This window comes from Prionailurus viverrinus, chromosome A1 (genome assembly GCF_022837055.1).
Source record: "Prionailurus viverrinus isolate Anna chromosome A1, UM_Priviv_1.0, whole genome shotgun sequence".
Taxonomy (NCBI): Eukaryota; Metazoa; Chordata; class Mammalia; order Carnivora; family Felidae; genus Prionailurus; species Prionailurus viverrinus.
The window spans coordinates 132,618,614-132,639,780 of record NC_062561.1 but is presented as its reverse complement, the minus strand read 5'-3'; the positions used below and the strand labels follow the sequence as shown (position 1 = coordinate 132,639,780).

The following is a 21,167-nucleotide window of genomic DNA, read 5'->3' as shown; positions in this document are numbered from 1 at the left end:
AGGGAGTTAACATACCATAATCACCAGGAAGGGATAAAACTTCCTTGTTCGAATCAGCTTTCCCTTACTTTCATGCTGAAAATGACTGACTCAATGTAGATTTTCTTTCTTAAAAAGGTACACTTGCCTATGGTCACTTAGAGGCTCAGAACTTGTTTCCCAGTATCATGACTCCCACTCAGGAGAGTGCTCATTCCTGTATATCATGCAGATTTCAGTAATAAAGTATTATAAATGGGATCCAGGTGGCTCAGTCAGTTAAGTCCGACTTCAGCTCAGGTCATGATTTCACCATTCGTGAGTTCAAGCCCCACATTGGGCTCTGTGCTGACAGCTCAGAGCCTGGAGCCTGCTTCAGATTCTGTGTCTTCCTCCCTCTGACCTTCCTCCATTCATGTTCTGTCTCTCTCTCTCTCTCCCTCTCTCTCTCTCTCTCTCTCTCTCTCTCTCAAAAATAAATAAACATTAAACATTTTTTAAGGGGATGCAAATTTATTTCATGGTTATCTAGTGGAAGCCCAGTGCCCCCCTGCCCCCAACTCCTGCCACTCAAATAAACAATAAATTGGTTCCTAAATACAGGGAAGAAGGGAGTGTAGAGGTTGTGGTTCTTAGTTCCATTGATAACTTTCTGTTACTGCTCAGGATGTCTGATGGGGTCAGGGTAAAACACTGACCTATTGATTGTGAGTTCTCATGCCATATCCTTTAGTACTCCTGAGGGTTCCTTGAATCCTGCCTTGGTTCTTCAAGGTGGGGAGCTCTTGTACCAACTATCTTGACTAAGTTGTGTGTGTGTGTGTGTGTGTGTGTGTGTGTGTGTGCTTTTTCTTTTTGTTTTTGTTTTTAATGACAATAAAAATAGTGAGCCAGGAGAAAGCTAAGAATTTTTAATGTGCTTACATTAATTAGTTGTTCTGCTTTCATGAAACAGAGACATAAAGGGGAGGAGAGATAAATGTCACCAAAAAATAAAACCCAAAATTTATTTTTGTATGTTATGTTCTTTTTTGCTTCTGTTTGTATTTATTTCTATTATATTGTATATTTTTCAATGCATTTTATATACTTAGGGAATTAAAATAATCTTTCATTTAAAACAAAGAAAATAGTCTAAATGACAAATATATCAATTTTTTGACACAAATTAGAAAATGTGAGAGCAGGACTTGACATGGATGGGTACAATCATTGCAGTTTTATTATAATCAACAACCTGGAACCTGTACAGCGTTCTAAAATTGTGTTACCAGGGCTGTGAACAGGGAAAGATTGAACAATCAGTGTCTGATGAGGATTATACAATCTTATTGACTCGCAATGTGTGTATGTGTATGTTTATGTGTGAAAATGCTTACTGTCTAGTGACACTACAATACTCTAGGAAACTTGTTAAGGTTTTATACTGTTTTAAACTTGCTGAGAAACTTTCCTTTGGAATTGTATATGATAGTAGCAAATATTTGAAGACCTGTTTATATTAGAATATACAGAAAGTCAAGGTAAATTTTTACTATTTACAAAGGACCCAAGAAGTTCAAGAGTATGGATTTTTTTTCTCATTCTATTTTACCTAGTGTTATTTAATATTAATTAGCTATTTACCTGTAATTAGGAGGTGTTCCGCTACTCATACATCCCTTAATATTTTATGATATTCTTTTATTTCAGTCCAGAAAATAAATATATTTTGACAAATTTGGAGGTTTGGGGTTATTTTGATGGTTTGGTTTGGTTAAGAAAGTTTTATGAAAATAAATAAATAAATAAATAAATAAATAAATAAATAAATAAAAGAAAGTTTTATGTCATGGGTACCTAGGTGTGGCTCTGTCGGTTGAGCATCCAACTTTGGCTCAGGTCATGATGTCACTGTTCCTGAGTTCAAGCCCCACGTTGAGCTCTCTGCTGTTAGTGCAAAGCCTGCTTCATACCCTCACACCCTCTCTCTCAAAAATAAATACACATGAAAAAAGTTTTATGTTAAATTCATACTTGATATCATTTAAAGATGGTTGATACTGAACACTGCCCAGGAAAAAATGCCAAAATGAGATATTTGCATATTACCATAATTGTATTTGTTATTTCCTTTAGTAACTGCTGGAATCAGATTCAAGTAAATGACTTACACTGGTGGTTTCAGGGTTCATAAAGATAGGGCTTACATGAATCCATGGGGTAATTGAAATAAACCTCTGTTTGGCTCAAAATGTACTTTTTATAAGAAAACTGCAAAAGATATTTGCAAAGTAGTTGATTAGAAGTCACAGCAGTGATTGGGAAATTTAGATGAATGGATCTAGGTTGGGAACTATCTAGTCAAGTATTTAAAAGCAGCTGGAGTAGCTGCAAACCTGGTGACATATGCAGACAAAAATCTGGTATCTGACCCTGCAGGTACTACTGGACGGTTTTTTCTTATTATTACAGAGTTGTCTCTAAACACAGGATCATATCCTCCGACTTCTGTATGTCACACAAGAGACTGCCACTCTTGATGATCGTTAAAAAATTTAAGTGCTAAGGAGGCTTTTGCCTTCAATTTTTTACTCCAGTGTTTGTATCTTTTACCAAGAAATTCCTGTTTTGCAGAAACTCAAATTCTTTTCCCTATGCCTGTGTACATTTCAATATCCTGTCTCAGAAAGACCTTCAATAAATAGGGGTGGAATAGTTTTAAGAATGGTAGTATAGAAACACTGAACTGTCTAAATCAAACTTTCATCTTCAGTGCTTGAATTCTCATACACTATTATCATAAGCACTGCTAGTTCCTAAGGGTAGTAGCCAGGAAAAAAGATGTCTTAAATTCTGGGATTGTTTTGTTTTTATTAGAAGTAATTTCTCTATATAATCTAGTCAGTGGACTCCTTATCCATCATTCCTAAATGGAAGAGGTTATTTTTCCCATAGCTACGTAGTTGCTTTGTTTCTTATAACTTTGGGAAGGGGCATGTTTACAGTAGTCATTCTGAGCTTATTATAGCTACAAAAAAAAAAAAATCTCGAGCTAAAGCTAAAGTGACTAATATCAGATCAAGTCAATTTCAAAACAAAGAATGTTTCTAGAGATAAAGAGGGTTGCTTTAAAATGATAAAAGTGTTAATGAAGAGGACATATGAATACTAAGTGTTTATGAATACTAAGTGGTTATGTACCTAATAACAAATTTAAACTATATGAGACAAACCCTAATAGAACTACCACGGAAAATCCTTGTGGATAAACAAATTCACAATTACAGTTGTAGATGTCAGTCAGTATGCCTCTCTCAATAATTGATGGAACAGGTAGACAGTAAATCAGAAAGGATATAAGACTTGAATAACACTGTCAGCCAACTTGACCTTTTTAATATTTATAGAACACCTCACCCAACAACTGCAGAGTACACATTTTTTTCAGGTTCACACAGAATGTCTAGCTAGATAGACCTTATTCTGTGTTATAAAACAAGACTTGATAGATCTTAAAGGGTTCACATTATGCAAAATATATTCTCTAGCCACAAGGAAATTAAATTAGAAATATAGTGACAGCTTCCAGGAAAATTCACTCAATATATGTAACCTAACACTTCTAAATAACCCACTGGGTCAAAGAAAAAATGCAAAAGGAAATTACAAAGTATTTTGAACTGAATGAATAAAAACACAATATTTATGGGATGCTCATAAAACAGTACCTAAAGGAAATTATAACACTAACTTCCTGTATTAGAAGGAAGAAATATCTCAAATTTATGACTTCACCTCTGCTTTAACACACTAGAAAAAGAAAAGTGAATGAAACCCAAAGTAAGCAGAAGAAAGATAATAAAAAAAGATTGGAGATGAAATCACTGAAATGGAAAATAGGAAAACAATAGAGAAAATCAGTAAAACCAAAAGCTGGTTCTTTGAGATCTATAAAATTGAAAAATTGCTATCCAAACTGATCAGGTAAAAATCAAAACAAAAAAAAATCAAAACAAAAACAAACAAAAGAAAAGAAACAAAAACAAAACAAAGAAACAATACCAGAAATGAAAAATAAGTGATAATACTACAGATTATACAGATAGTAAAATAAGGGAATATTGTGGAAAACCTTATGCCAATAAGTTGAACAACTTAGATAAAATAGACAATTAGTTGAAACATACAAACCATAAAAACTCTCTCAAAAAATGAACTGAATAGCCTGCATCTATTAAAGAAGTTAAATGGTTAGCTTAACAACTTTCAACAAAGCAAACTCCATAGCTGAATGACTTCTCTCCTAATTCTTCCAGATGTTGAAGGAGAAATAATGCCATTTCTACATAAGATCTTAAAAATTGAATATGGTGGAGAACTTTCCAACTCAATTTTTAAGACCAGCATTCCTCTGAGAAACTACAAGAAAAGTAGAGATTCCTATAAACACAGGCACAAACAGAATTTTAAGCAATTTTAGGCAATTAAAAGAACTTTAGCAAATCAAATCCAACAATATGTGAAAATAATATAACCAAGTGAAGTTTATCCCAATAGCATAAGATTTGTTTCACGTTCAAAAACAAGACAATGTAATTCATCATTTTTAACAGCTCTTTACAAAAGAACACGTAGATGATAATTACAGTATTTTAAATAATTCAAAGAAGTCCACTGTCTATTTCTGATAGTTTGATAGTAAACTAGGAAAAGAAGGGAACTTTATCAACTTCATAAAGGACATCAAAAAAAAAAAAAAAAAACTGGAAGATTACATAATACCTAATGGTAAAAGACTGAATGTTTCCATAACATAAGGAACAAAGCAAAGATGTCTTCTCTTCCCATTTCTACTCAACTTCACCACTTTGTGGTGAAGATTCTAGCCACTACTCAACTTTGTGGTGAAGATTAAGACAAGAAAAAGAAATCAAAGGCATCCAGATTGGAAAACAAAGAGTGAAAACTATTTGCAGATGACATAGTTGTCTAGGTAGAAATCCTGTGAAATCTACCAAAGAAAACTTCTGGAACCTGATAACCTAAGAATGAAGTTTAGCAAAGTTGTAGAATATAAGATCAATCAATGGGCAAAAAATCAATTGTATTTCTGTATTGTAACAATAAACAATCAGAAACTGAAATGTTAAAAATACCTTTTATAATAGCATTAAAAATATGAAATATTTAGGGATAAACTGACTAAAAGATGCACAAGACTGAAGCATATAAAACATTGCTGAGGGAAATTAATGAATGAATCAAAAGATATACCATATTCATGGAACAGAAGATTAAATATTTTTAAGATGTCATTTCTCCCCCCTTGATTTATAGATTCAAACTAAACACAATCAAAATTCTAGCAGGCTGTTTTAGAAACTGACAAGCCAATTTTATAATTTTACAAGCCAATGATAATATCTTCCAGAATTGTAGTATAGTATCACAACCAGGATTCTGACATTGGTAGAGTCAAGATACAGAATATTTGCATCACTCATATCGCCTTTTTAATCTTTATTTTTTATTTATTTATTCATATTGCCTTTTTAAAAGCCACACCCACTTCTCTCTTGTCCTTACTACCTTCTTAATTTCTGGCAACCAAAAATTTGCCATTTCTGTAATATTGTAATTTCAAAAATGTTTTATGAATGGATTCATATAGTATATAATCTTTTTAGATTTTTTTCAGCTAGCTGTAATTCTCTAGAGATTCACTGAGGTTGCTGCATATTTCAATAGTTTGTTGCTTTTAATTATCGAGTAGTGTTTTATCACATAGATATCCCATAGTTTGTTTAACTCTTCACCCACTGAAAGATATCTGGCTTGTATACCATTAGGGGCTATTACAAATAAAGCTGCTATTAACAGGATTTGGGTGAACAGAAATCTTCATTTCTATGAAATGAATACCCAGAAGTACAATTGTTGGGTTTTATGGTATTTGTATCTTTAGTTTCTTAATAAACTGCCAGACTGTTTTTCAGAGTGGCTATACTATTTTACTTCTCTACCAAAAATGTATGAATGACCCAGTTTCTCTGCAGCCTCACCAGAATTTGATATTGTCTGGTTTTTTTTTGTTGTTGTTTTTTTTTTTTTTTTAAGCATTCTGATAGGGGCACCTGGGTGACTCAGTCAGTTAAGCATCCAACCTAGATTTCGGCTCAGGTCATGATCTCAGGGTTCTTGAGCTGGAGATCACGTCCGGCTCCATGCTGACAGCCCAGAGCCTGCTTGGGAGTCTTTCTCCCTCTCTGTCTGTCCCTCCCCTGTTCATGCTCTCCCTCCAATAATAAATAAACTTAAAAAAAAAATTTTAGCATTCTGATAGGTGTGAAGTTATATCTCAGTGTGATTTTAACTTACATTTCCCTGATTGCTAATGATGTTAAACATCATCTCATTACTGTTGAATCCTTTGTGTACTCTAGATTCTAGTCCTTTGTTGGATATCTGGTTTGCAAATACTTTCTCTTAATATGTTGCTTATCTTTCCATCCTCTTAATAGGTCTTGAACAGTGTAATAGTTTTTAATTTTCATAAAGTCCAATTTCTCAATTTTTCCTTTTTTAGATTACTTTTGGTGTCAAAGATAAGAACTCTTCCTATCTTTAGATCCCAAAGATGGTCCCCTTTACTTTTTTTTACAAGCTATCATACCACCCCCTAGGTAGTACATGTGTGGTATTCCTTGGATACTCCCAAAACAAGCTATCCCAAAACAAGAAAGGACAAAAAACAAATGGTTAAGCTGGTTAGACTCTCCACCAGTTTATAAGAAAAAGGCAATTCCATCAATAGCCTTAAATCCAGGAACTCCCTACTGTCTTAATGCTTTTCTAGAGAGAAAAACAACCTTAGTTTGACAATAGCTAGGCTTCCAGTAGTCTGTGAGTCTTTAGCATGTGAAAATCTTTTTGAAAACTTACCTTTTGACTCTACCTCCTCCAAGTCCATGGTATATAATAACCATTCATTCTTGACAACCCCAGTGCAGCTCTCTCTGCCCACGGTCCTGTCCCCATGCTTTAAAATCACCTTTTTCACTCTCCCCAAAAAGTTTTGTAGTCTTACATTTTCACTTTAAGTCCGTGATTCATTTTGAGTTGATTTTTGTCGAAGATGAGATATTTAGGACAAGTTTTATTATTTTGCTTAAGATAAGCAATTATTAGGGCGCCTGGGTGGCTCGGTCGGTTAAGCGTCTAACTTCGGCTCAGGTCATGATCTCACGGTTTGTGAGCTCGAGCCCCACATCAGGCTCTGTGCTGTCAGTTCAGAGCCTGCAGCTTGCTTTGGATTCTGTGTCTCCCTCTCTGTCTCTGCCCCTCCCCCACTCTTGCTCTGTCTCTCTCTGTCTCTCAAAAAATGAATAAGCGTTAAAAAAAAAAAAAAGATAAGCAATTATTCTAGCACTCTTTGTTGGAAAGCTATCTTTCCTCCATTTAATTGCTGTTGTACTTTTTCCAAAAACCAGGTGGTCATATTTGTGTGGGTTTGTTTCTGAGTTCTCTCTTCTGTTCCCTTGATCTATGTGTCTGTTCTTCCACCACCACCAACAGTCTTGATTAATGATAGCTATATAATATGTCCTGAAATTGAGTAGACTTATTCTTCCCACTTTATTCTTTTCCAGAAATATTTTAACTACTGTCTATTCTTCCCATATAGATTTTTAGAATAATTCTATGTCTAGAAAGAAATCTTGCTGAGATTTTGACACGAATGGCATTAAACATGTATATCAGTTTAGGGAGAATAGGTATCTTTACTATGTTGAGTCTCCAATCCAAGAACTTAGTCTGTCTCTCCATTTATGTAGGTCTTTGACTTGTTTACATAGATTACTGTGTAGTTTTTGTGAGAAATAAGCCCCCTGCCCCAATCAAAGGAGGGATGCAGAGACTGAGCACAGTGAAGAGAGGCTTCTTCTTGCAAGAGTGGGTGTCTGGTGGACAGGCACAACTGGGCGGTTACAGCAGGCAATTTATCTCCTAAATGGTGTATTTTGAATTTTGTTTCTGTGTATTTATTACCAGTGTGTAGAAAGGCAATACCTTTGTGTCTATTTCTCTTATATCCTTGCTGAACTCAATTATTTCATTTTTTATAGATTCCTTGATATTTTTTTATGTAAACCATCATATCATCTACAAATGGGAATGGTTTTATTTTTCTCCTTTAATCAATAAGTCTTTATTTCTTGTTTTTTTTTTCTTTTGTTGTTGTTTTATTGCCATACCTAAAACTTATAGTACTGTATTGAGAAAGAGTGGTGAGAGATGACTTTCTTACCTGGATTCTAATCCTAGAGGGCAAAAGCACTTAAACTTTCACCATTAAGTGTAATGTTAGTGTAAGTTTTATGTAGTTGCCTTTTATCAAGTTAAGAAAGATTCTCTCTATTCCCATTTTTTTTACAGTTTTTATTATAGAATGGTTGTCAGATTTTGCCAATTCTTCATTGATCAGTATGATATTATGATTTTTCCTTAGCTTGTTAATATGGTAGATTATATTAATTGATTTTTGAAAATTGAACCAGCCTTGTATCCATGAATTCTATTTGCTAATATTTTGTTAAGGATTTTTCCATCTGTATTCATGAAAGATGTTGGTCTGTAGTTTTCTTGCTTTGTACTATTTTAGTCTAATTTTGAAATCAGAGTAAGAGTTACATAGAGTATTGATAAAATTTCCTTCTCTTCTATTTTTGGATACAATTGCATAAGATTTGTATGAAAGTAGTGTTTATTTTTCTTTAAATGTTTGGTAGAGTTCTTCAGTGAAGTTATCTGGGCCTGCAGATTTTTTTTAGAAGTTTTAAAGTTAGATATTCTATTTCCTCAATAGTTAAAGGGTTATTGAAATTATCTACTTCTGTTAGGTGAGTTGTGGCATTTTGTTTTTTGAGAAAGGGGTCCATACTATCCAAGTTGTCACATTTATTTTTGTAGGGTGTTCATAGCTTTCATTTATCTTTTTGATGTATATAGGGTCTGTAGTGGTAACCCTTTTTTCATTTCTGATATTGATGATTTGTGTCTTTTTTTCTTTCACATTTTTCCTAGAGATTTGTCAATTTTATTGAACCAGCTACTTGTTTCATTCTTTTTCTCTAATTTTTTTGTTCTGTTTTCAATTTTATTAATTCTTGTGCTTTATCATTTTTCTTCCTTGTACTTGCTTTGGATTTATTTAGCTTTTTCCCCCTAGGCTCTTGAGATCAAAGTTAAGATATAATCAATTTGAAACTTTTCTTCATTTCTATCCTAAGCATTTAGTGCTATAAATTTTCCTCACAGCACTGCTTTAGCTGTGTTACACAAATTTTAATATATATCAGTTTCATTCAGTTAAGTGTGTTTTGTTTTCCTTGAGACTTCCTCTTTGCCCAGTGGGTTATTTAAAAGTGTTGTTTTGTTTCCAACTGTTTAGAAATTGCCCTGTTATCTGTTACTGATTTCTCATTTGATTCCATTAAGGACAGAGACATAACTCTGTATGAGTTCAGTTCTTTTAAGTTTGTTAAGATTTGTTTTATGACACAGGATATATTCTGTCTTGGTCTATGTTCTGTAGGTACTTGAAAAAAATGTGTATTCTACTCTTGTTGGGTAGAGTGATTTTAAATCTTGTTTAGATTCTACTGTTTGATGGTTGTGGAGTTCTTCTGCATTCTTGCTGACTTTATGTGTAGTATCTATTAATTGTTGAGAGAATTGTAGATTTGTCTGTTTCTCCTTTAAGGTATCTCAGTTTTGCTTCATGTATTTTTTAGCTCTATTGTTTGGTGCATACACATTTAGGATATGTCTTATTGGTGAGTTGAAACTTTTATCATTATTTTGGCCCTTTCTCTCACTGGTAATTTTCTTTTTTCTGAAGTCTATTTTATCTGATCTTAATACAGTCACTCTAGCTTTCCTTTGATAATGCTTGTTTGGCATATCCATTTCTATCCTTTTATTTTCAGTGTGTCTCTATCTTTTTCTTTGAAGTGGGAGTCTTGTAGGCAGTGTATAGGTGAATCATATTTTTCAATCAACTTTACCAACCACTTTCTTTTAATTGGTATTTTTTTACATTAATTTTTTATATGTTTGAGCTAATCCTACCACTTTTTATTTGTTTTCTGTTTACTCTGTTTTTCATTCTTCTTTTTTCATTCTTGTTTTTTTTTTCTCTGCCTTCCTGTGGATTACTACTTGAACATTTTTTAGTTTTATCTGTAGTGTCAGTGGAACACCTATAGAATTGCATATAATTTTTCTGTAGTGTCAAAGACACATTGTGTCCATAGTGGTTTTTTTTTTAATTTTCTACGATATTTTATATGGCATTTTTAGTGGTTGCTCTAGGTATTAGATTATATATACATAATTTACCACAATCTACTGGTATTGCCTTTTTACCAGGACAAGCAGAGTAGAAACCGTGCCTCCCTTTATGTCCCTTTACCCTCTTTCCTTTACAATACACTTGTCGTAAATATATTCTCTACATACATTTAAAACCTCATGAAACAATGGTGTAGTTTTTGCTTCCACAATCAAACATAATTTAGGAACTCAAGAGAAGGAAAGCCTGTTGTACTCAGGTTTTTGCTTATTCTATTCTTTCTTCTTGATGTTCCAGTGTTCCTTCTTTTATCATTTCCTTTCCATTTAAGGAATTTTCTTTAGCCATTCTTCTAGGGTCTGTCTGCTGGTGACGAATCCTTTTACTTTTTCCTTATCTGAGAATGTCTTAATTTCTCCTTCATTCCTGAATAATATTTTTACTGGGTAGAGGATTCCAGGTTGACATTTCTTTCAGCATTTAAAAAATGGCCACTTCTTTCTGTCTTCCATGCTTTCTAATAAGAAATCTGCTTTCATTCTAATTGTTTCATTCATATAAGTAATACATTATTTTTCTCTGGCTGTTTTCAAGATTTTTTTTTCATTAGTTTTCAAAAGTTTAATTTTCATATCTCGATATGGATTTCAAGTACTTTTTTTTAAAAAAAAATTTTTTTTTTCAACGTTTATTTATTTTTGGGACAGAGAGAGACAGAGCATGAACGGGGGAGGGGCAGAGAGAGAGGGAGACACAGTATCAGAAACAGGCTCCAGGCTCTGAGCCATCAGCCCAGAGCCCGACGCGGGGCTCGAACTCACGGACCGCGAGATCGTGACCTGGCTGAAGTCGGACGCTTAACCGACTGCGCCACCCAGGCGCCCCTCAAGTACTTTTTAAGCCCCTCCTTCTTTATACTCTTTATGTCTCCAGTGACACAAATATTGTATCTTGTGTTACTATCCCACAGATCCCCAAGTCTCATTCCTTTTCTTTAAATCTGTTTCTTCTCCATTACTCAGATTGGGTGATTTCTATTGTTCTGTTTTCCCATTCAGTGATATTTCTATTCAGTGCTTTGCATTCTGCTATTGAGCCCATCCACTGAGTGTTTTAATTCCATTTATTGTCATTTTAGTTCTAAAATTTTTATTTGGTTCTTTGGATTTTGTCCCATTTTGGGGGGGCTTTCATATTTTTTTCACTTCTTTCAAGGATTTTGTTTCTTAGAAACATTTTTATGATGACTATTTAAAATATTTTTTAGATTATTTTAAAAATAATCTCATTGTGGTGTTGTTATATTGTTTGTTTCATTTTTCATTCAATTTAAGATCTCTGGACTTTGATGAGTTCTTTTCAACCAAAATTTGGACATGTTTATATTGTATTATGAAACGTTGGCTTTCCTTAAACCTTGTCTTTTATATGATTTTCTTTGGTACCACCCCAGAAGAGAAAGTGACTTTTTATTGCCAGGGGGAGACAGAGGTTCTGTTTCCCCACTTAGGTTCTGCCAACACTCAAAGTGGTCATGGCTTCTTGTTACTGCTGGGTGAGGGGATGAGTTCCAGCTCCCCATTGGTATCCCGTGGTGGGAGTGGTCTTGTTACTTACTACTGGGTCATGATGAGTGTCCCGACTTTCTTAGATATATTCTGACATCATTTCAGCATAGATGGGAGGGGTACCTCATTACTACTGGCTGGCAGCAGAAGTCAAGGCTTCCCAAGTGGTCTTTATTGACACTATTAGTGGAGATCTCTTTACTGGGTAGTGATAAAGGTCCTGGTTACCTACTTAGACTACTCATGCTGAGGAATTGGGAGATCTTATCACAGCTTGATAAGGGGGAATGTCTAGGTTCCTCACTCAGAGTCTGCTGACATGGGTGGGGGTTGTGCCAGTTTTTTCTGTGGTGTTCGGCTTGAGTAAGGGCAGTTGTTACCTACAACCTATCTGTCACTAGGCTGTCTGTTTTGGTCTTTAGGCTAGAGAAATCTTTTTATCTGTACCTGTATTGACATTGCCAAAGCTGCCAGCTTCTTCAGCTCCAAGTCTGGGCTAAAGGAAGCAAGAATTCCACAGAACTCACTCCCGTGTCTTTCTCTGGATTTCAAGATCCATAGCTAGTCTGTCTTGTTTCTACTTTAAAGTTGTTGTTGTTTTTAAGTTTACTTATTTATTTTGAGAGAGAGAGCACAAGCAGGGGAGGAGCAGAAAGAGAGAGAATCCCAAGCAGGCTTCGCACTGCTAGCTCATAGCCTGACAGGTGGCTCAAATCCATGAACTGTGAGATCATGACCTGAGCCGAATTCAAGAGTCGGGCACTTAACCGACTGATCCTCCCAGGGACCCCTACTTTTCAGTTTTTATGTTTGTTTTTACAATGTCTGGTATTTTTAGTTGAACTTACTGGGAGAAATAGGAAAAGTACACTTGCTCCTCTTCCCAGAAGCAGAAGTCCAACTTACTTTTTTTCTGTGCAACTGATTTTTGACAAATATGAAATAAGTTGCAAAATATTATACATGCCACTGTATTTATATGCCATATAAAATATCACTTATCCATCTTTCAAAAAAGAGAAAAACTTGGGACTTATTTGTAACTATTTTGTATAAGTGATTGTATGTGCATATTTGGTTGTATGGAGAGCAAGCTTAACAGAAAACACACCAAATTGTGTATTTCAGAAACAAGTTAGAGAGTAGTATATATTCTTTCCTTCTAGGGTACCAATGACATAAATATTATTAGATTTCTTTACAGTCCTGTGATCTTAACATCCTAGCTAGAATACCATAATCCTCATTTTGTTTGAAAAAGAAAAATTTAAACACCTGTATTTGAGGGGTACCAGGTTAGCTCAGTCAGTATATCATGCAACTCTTGATCTCAGGGTTATGGGTTCAAGCCCCATCAGGCTAGGCATGGAGCCTACTTTAAAAAAAAAAAAGGCTGTATTTGATTGTATTGTTTTGTTTTTTAAGACCTGAAATAGTACCCACCAAACTGTTGACATTGATTCGGTGTAGGAATTAGCAGTGGAGTACTTGAATTTTTTATTTAATGTACCTAGTAGTAGTTGAAATTTTTATAAAAAGCATGTAATATTTTTATAAGCTTCTCAATAAATAAAAATAATTAGTGGACCTTGAGGGTATTAAGCTAAGTGAAATAAGTCAGAGAAGGACAAGTACTATATGATTTCACTTATATGTGAAATCTAAAAAAGAAACAAACACATAAAAAAGCCAAGCTCAGAGATAAAGGAAAAAGATTTGTGGTTGTTAGAGGCAGGTGATAAGGCTGGTCAAGGAGTACCGGGGTGCCTGGCTGGCTCAGTGGATAGAATATGGACACTTGATCTCATGGTTGTAGGTTTGAGTCTCATGTTGGGTGGAGAGATTATTTAAAAACAAAATATTTAAAAAATAAATAAAAGAGGTACAAACTTCCAGTTATAAATAAGTCATGGGGTTGTAATGTATAGCATGTTGACTGTAGTTAATAGTACTGTATTGTATGTTTGAAAGTTGCTAAGAGGGTAGATCCTAAAAGTCCTCATCACAAGAAAAAAATGTTGTTGGTATGTATGTAACATGGTGACAGATGTTAACTCGACTTACAGCAAATATTTTGGAATGTGTACAAATATCAAACCATTATGTTGTATGCCTGAAAATAAACAATGTTATATGTCAATTTATACCTCAATTTGAAAAACAAGAAAGGAGAAACTGTTACAAGAGAAGTGCAGTATCCTAACCAATAAAATTCATCAACCAGTAACCAAAGTGGAAAAACTGTATACATACCATATTAGTGTGCAGATTCATGGTGTCCTGATTCTTTCCCCTCAATACACAGGAGTAAATGAAGAAGAGGAGAAGAAAAAAGCAAAAAGCAAAGAGAAAATCAAGTTGAAAAAAAAAAGAAAAAGGTATTTTTTTAACATCATTGTTTTTTAAAAGCAGGACTGTGAATCCCAGATGGATTATAAAATTTAATATTTTGTGTGTAGTCCAGTTAATTTAACACTAATTCTTTCCTTAATGGGGATCAGATATTCAGTTGTTTCAGTAAAATAACAGTCCTTGAGGAATCAAAACTAAAGTCAATACTCAGCCAACTTGAATTTTTTTTCTTGGAGCAAATTAAGGTATAAATAAATAATAGCCCCCCCCCCTTCTTTTATGTATTCTATTTGTGTTCTAGAATTTAGAGTTTAAAACATCAGCCACACTTTTAATTGGATGATGTCTAAATTCTTTACATATATATTTTGTCCTCATATGTATAAAGTTGGGGCTTAAGTATTTGTATTCTCAAAATATCATTGCAGTGGTTACAAAGTTATTAATAGGATTTACATACCCACTTATTCTAAAAATTCATTCAGGTCTTTCAGAACCCACATCAGCCACCGATGAATTTTTAGTATCAGCTCTTTTAACAACTAACTGGTTAAAGCAATTGATCACAAGAATTAAGAAGCAGCTTCTTTTATGGTTAACAAGTATAGTTTCCTATATACTAGAATAAACATATATATACAGATATCTTTTAAGGTATTTGACAATAATAATGTCTGACTTGGACCCTAGTTCTCTAATAGAGTAAGTTCTGAAAATCAGGTGTTACTTCATAGAGCATTTAATACATACCTTTCAATACCTCAGCTACTTCATAATTTAGAAAAGCTCATTTTCTCTCAAGTGTTGGGAGTCAAATAATATTTAACATAAAAGCTAATAGGAAGATAGAGGTCAGTGTATTTTATAGTCGGACTAATGTATTGTTGAATCATTTGCATTAGCACAGCAAGGATTGTGTATAGACAAAATGAAATTATCTGTTTTCTTCCAAATTCTAAGATACTTGTTTTATTGTAACAGATTATTTATTTGAGCCTCTCTACTTTGGGTCTCACAGACCTCAGACAGGGCCTGAAATTAAATGAACTTTTCTAGTCATACTCAGCAGAGATTTTGCCACCTCTTGGAGTTGTTATGTGCAAGTCTAACACCGGGCCTTAAAAATTAAAATCCAGGACCAAAAAGCCAAAGAAAAATGTACAAACAAGCTCTACTCAGAATCCAGAGGTCAAGTAGGGTCTTTAAAACAGGAAAACAGGCAAGAGTTGACAATAACAGAGATGAAAAGGGAATAAGAGAATACATGAGAAAATAAGACCAGGAAACAGCCAGAAGTCTAAGTAAGACAAAATAGAGAAAGAAATACAGCATTACAGAAATGAGGGAAAACTCGGAGTTTCTAAACAAGAAATTCAGTCAAGTAATTCATGAGAATCACTGACAGACACAGACTTGAAGTCTCATGCATTTATTTCTTGCTTACTGTAGGTCTGTGTCAGGTTTTCTTAGTTTGGCCTTTAACTTCTAATGGTTAGCTCACTACTACCTTTTTAGAAAGCTGTCTTTTTTGGGGCGCCTGAGTGACTCAGTCGGTTAAGCAACTGACTTCAGCTCAGGTCATGATCTTGCAGTTTGTGCGTTTGAGCCCCTCATTGGTCTCTGGGCTGACAGCTCAGAGCCTGGAACCTGCTTCCAATTCTGTGTCTCCCTCTTTCTCTGCCACTCCCCTGCTCATGCTCTGTCTTTCAAAACTGAATAAACATTAAAAACAAAAAAAAAAAGTGTCTTTTTTTTTTTATTTTTAATTGACTCAGTTTCTGTCTTCTGACACATTTAGAGTTTGGGTGTGGGGAGATTGTTGTATACCTACTTATATAAGATCTTAAGAGATGGCTTTTCTGTTTTTTGTTACTTTTCTCTTTTTTAATACTAGAGGAAGGAATTGCGTAGTTTTTTTCCAAATCTAGTATTAGAGGAATATTAGAAAAATAAAGAATAATGATAAATCATCTTCATTTACTTGTATGCATTTAAAACATCTCTTTTTGTAACTAGTGAAAATTACTTTGGAATGCAAGTGCTCATCTGTATCACTTGAACAGGAATTTAACAGAAGTCCTTTTATTTAGCTAATTTTCAGCTTTCACCCATTTTTACCAAGGTACAAATATAGCCCTTTTTATATAATTGCATCCTTTTTAGCTCTTTTAAGAGAATATGCTAACAAGTTATTGTGTATGTAAATGAATTGTATATATGATAAAGGCTTGGTAAATACCACTTTGTTTACCTTATAAGATTTTGAAGGGTACAACAGGATGAAAAGCTGAAAATCACAGAAAAATTATTGCATCCTTACTGAGTTTAAAACTTAATACTAGAGTTGAGCAAAATAGAGTTATTTGTTTTGTCAGCTTCTATGACCAAGGAGCAAAAATTCTGAAGTCTGTATTTTAAGAGAATACAAATATATAAAGCACATTTCGAGTTTCTTTGTTTATACCCCACTTTGCTCCAAGAATGATTTCAGGCAGTTAAATCCCGTTTAAATTTAGCTATGAGCCATAAATGCAGTTATCAGTCAGTCTGTATTATTGCCCATAGGTCTTATTCATCAAGTTCCACTGAAGAGGACACTTCAAAACAAAAGAAACAAAAATATCAGAAGAAAGAAAAGAAAAAAGAAAAAAAGAATAAGTCAAAAAGGGGGAAACACCACAAAAAGGAAAAAAAGAAGAGAAAAAAGGAAAAGCATTCTTCCACTCCTAATCCTTCTGAGATCTGCAAAAAGTAACTGAATCTTCAGCCTAAGCCATTAAATTTTAAAATTTGGTTTTAGAAATTATTTGACCTTCCTTGGAATTTGCTATATAATCATGCTTTGCAATAAATCACAGCCTTTTCCATATAGACATTTTTTTCATATATGGTACCATTGTCTTCTGGCAATAGATTTTTAATGTGCTGACTATAAAGTATTGAATCAGTCTTATTACTTGATAGCCACACCCCAAATATAGATATTTATACATACAAAACACATCATTTTTGGTATTCATGACTGTGTCTGACTAGTGTTGTTACTTTATAAGTTGATTGTAAATGGCTTTACTCCAGTCAACACAGGTAATCTACCTAACAGTTAATGAGTATTGCTCAATCAAGTGTCCACCTTCCAGTGATAAAATGAGGAAGGGGATAATGCTTTGCTCTTGACTCTGAAAAATTTAATAGCTTTATTTCCTATGGTAATGTATAAAGATAGTGAAGTTTTTCACTGTCATTTTTAAATCTTGAAGCTTTTTTGGATGTCATAGGAAATGAAGCTGCTTCACTGGTCTTAACTAGGACATTTTAAGCGAATGGTGTTGGCAAGAAGATAATGAAAATACTTATAAGGAAGTTTTACTGTTACATGAAATGCAGAGTGTCTAGTACCTGCCTCCTCTGTTATTGTAACAATTAAAATTCTCTTTCTCTTTTAAAAAGACAAGCGTAGTCCAGCCTCTCAGAGTCTTGCAGAGATGATGCTGTGTTGGGTAGAATATTTAGGATAGACTCCTGGGTTGTTTTACATATGTGCCATATTGGCATCTCTTAAAGTGATACCTCAAACACAGAACTTTTTAATTAGGAGGATGACAGCTAAATCATTATTAGAACTGATTTTTATTGTATTCTGTATGTAAATTTTATGAAGCTTGTTTCTATGAGTAATGTGGAAATTTTTTATAAATGTGAACATATATATTTATTTGTCTAAAATAATTTGTAGTTTTGAAGCAGGTTTCACACTGAATTTATGGTTTCAAAAATGACCAGTTTGGGGTGTTTCTCTCTTTTACTTCATTCTTAGACCTTAAGAGCAGTGACAAAAATTTAGGGTTAAGAATTTTATTCTGTACTTTTTAAAATATAAGAGCCAGGGAGTTGCATCATGAAAGCCTTTATATAACAATGAAAATTTTATATGAGTAAGCATTTTCAAGCATATATCAGTAGATATAAATGTTTCTTACACTTAATTTCACAATGATCAGTGTTACTTACTTTGCTTGATATTTGGATATCCCTTACGCCCAGTGAGTTAAGCACTTAGCATCAAACATCAATCACTTATCATGGCACAGCACCAAAGATTGCATGTACTCACTGTGGTGCAGTTATAAATTTTCAGATTACTAACCTACATACATGGCTTCAGGCAAATTCATTATGGTGAAACCAGGTAAGTACATGTAACCTCACAAGCTGGAAAAATGTACTGATTCTTTCTTCATCCAGCTCCCCTTGCTCACATGACCTCACTCACACTGGGGGAGCTCACAGCTCCTCGTAATATCTGCTTACCATGCTGAGATCTAGGGAAGCTACACCCACATCCCTCTTCTAGCTTTATAGCTGAGGAAGCTTTCACTCTTCTAGCTTTTCCATCACCTGATTTCGTCATATGGCCTCTTCAGAAAGAAACTCTTTTGTTTAAATAGTTTAGTCAGGTGTTGAGAGAGAAACATAGAGTTATTAAGTTATTACATTTTTAACTGTTTGTTTGGCCTTTGCTGTATTTTCAGTATTTTTTTAGCTGTATTTTCTGAAAATACGGTTCTTTCATTATCATAATGAAAAAAATAAAAAACTTAAAAATAATAGGAAAATGCTGCATGCACAAGGATGGCCTCATCCCATTTTAACATGGTTAAAAATGCTAATAATTATAGTGAAACAAAAGTAATCTAAAGTTATTTGTGAGTTTTATTTCTGTTAATCGTAGAGATTATAAATTGGCTCATTAGATTTGTTTTCTGAATGGGAACACAATTGATAATGGTCCAAAAGAGTTACATAAAATTCAGCACCATTAACTAATACAGTGTGCAAATTAAAAAATTTTAATGCTCAGTAATTTTGTCCCCTAGATACATTCTTGGAATTATTCTTGAGTAAATTCCCCATAGTATGAGAATAGTTTATAAAACCTGTCATCTGAATAAAATTTATTTCTTTTTACTGGTTTTCTTGTAAAGTGATCTTGTTGGGATTGGATACAAATCTCACTAATAAAATTTAGGAGAAAATTAGTGAGATTTTCTATGAGGCAGTATGTACGTAGCAGAAGGAAAACTGAACTTAATAGTAAAAATCCAAAAAGTCCTGACCTTTCTAACTACCTTCGTGACTTTCAACTAAATTATTTAGCTTCTCTGGGCCTTGGTGTATTTGATCTGTAATATATTATACCCAATTATCTCTGAGAACCCTTCCAGTCCTTAATGTATATGATTATCAATATGTTAGTATAATTCAAATAATATTATTCACTTTAGAAATTGCTGTAGGTAGGCAGGTAGCATTCTGTATTGGTAAAGGTTGAATTTATTAATATACCTGTTAAACACATTCAACTTCTTTAAGCAGGTAATTGATATTTGGTTTACATTCTTAGCAACCAGTGTATGTCTTTTTCATCAGATGCATATAGATTTTATGTTTAGATTTGTATCTGTAACCTGATTGTCTAAATACTCAGGCTATTGCTTTTGGGCTGATGGATCCACTCCCCACAAAATTCCCTGTTTCTTTTCTCCGTATCCTCTTTTGACGAAAATCTCTCAGAGGTATCCCTAGTTCTTGCCCCTAATGTACATCTTGTTCACATCTTTGGTTCTCTGAGGCCAAAACATCAATAAATAAGGAATAAAACAATTTTATGTGTCTATATTTATGGTTCACTCCGTCTAAAATTATATAACCCTAGGTCACTTTCATTTTAACTAGATTGAAGAGTTATTAATAATGTTGATAAAAATGTCATTGCTTCCTTTCTTCAGCAAACATTGACTGAGTGCCTGGCATAGCAAACGCTCTACTAAGTACTGGGGATACAGAGATTAATAAGACTCACTTGCTTCCCTGAAGGGGTTCATAGTTTAGTTGGTGGGAGAAACAACAGAACACATCAGTGTATAATAAATCCAGTGATTGATCTGAACATGCGTTCATAAAAACACAGAAGGATACTTAACTTAGTCTGGAGAAGTGAGAAAAGGCTACCTAAAGAAATGATGGCTGACTTGGATTTTGATGGAGACTGAAGATAGAACTCATGGCAGTTACGGACGAGTGGGTACTGTGAACAGAGATCACAGTAAAAAAAACTTGTGTGTGTGTCAAGAATTACAAGCATTATGTAAGGCAGGATGTGGTAAGAATTGAGACTACCATTCTAGGTTCTTAGGAACAAGAGAACGAAGTCTTATGTTCCGTGTTTGGAAGCTTGAACTTTAATCTGTAAGCAATGAGACACCATGAGAGAGTTTTAAGGAAAGATATGGCCTTTATTGGGGTTTGGTTTCATCCACTTCGAAATCCTATTAAACAGTTTTTTTCAAAGATGAAATTGCTCTCATAAGAAGACCGCATAGAAAATAATTTGAGCCTCTTATGTCCTGTTATTTCTACTCTTCTTCTAGACCCACTTTTCTTTCTAAGATTTGATTATTACCAAAAATTCCAGTGACTTAAGTCTTCTAAAAACACATAAAGCTGTGTTCTTTATCAGACACGTCCCCAGAATTACATGCATAAGTACATACTTTGAAATGTGTTTTACATTTTTAGATTATTTGTGACTGATTTAAATTCTGTCACTAGGTTAGTGACACCCAAATAAATCATCTAAAGTATATTTTTCATTGTACAGACTCGCCTGTGATTTGATAAGACGTCTTGCTTAATAATTTGTCTCAATGTGTGAAGCACCAACTGCTTCAAAGCAACAGAGACACATACCAATTGGTCCACTGGTTGAGCCCTGTGGCTCTCCCTCAGGTGACCTGGCTTGGCAGGGACTATAACTAGTACCAGTGCTGACATTCAGTCTTCCTGGGCAGTTGGCAACCAAGGAGAGTACGCTTCTTAAGCCAGCACAATTGTAATCACACAAAACCCAGGGTCTTCTGACCATCATTTGT

At 34.1% G+C, this 21,167-nt stretch overlaps 1 protein-coding gene across 1 annotated transcript in view; it reads left to right on the top strand.

Moving 5' to 3' along the window:
• The window catches only part of SREK1IP1 (SREK1 interacting protein 1), a 44,874-nt gene extending 24,975 nt beyond the window's left edge, over positions 1–19,899 (top strand). Inside the window, exons 4-5 of the mRNA XM_047869670.1 lie at positions 14,189–14,261; positions 16,801–19,899. Of these exons, the coding sequence (XP_047725626.1) occupies positions 14,189–14,261; positions 16,801–16,990 (263 nt within the window). The 3' untranslated portion in view covers positions 16,991–19,899. The remainder of the gene's footprint in view (positions 1–14,188; positions 14,262–16,800) is intronic.
• The last annotated feature ends 1,268 nt before the right edge of the window (positions 19,900–21,167 follow it).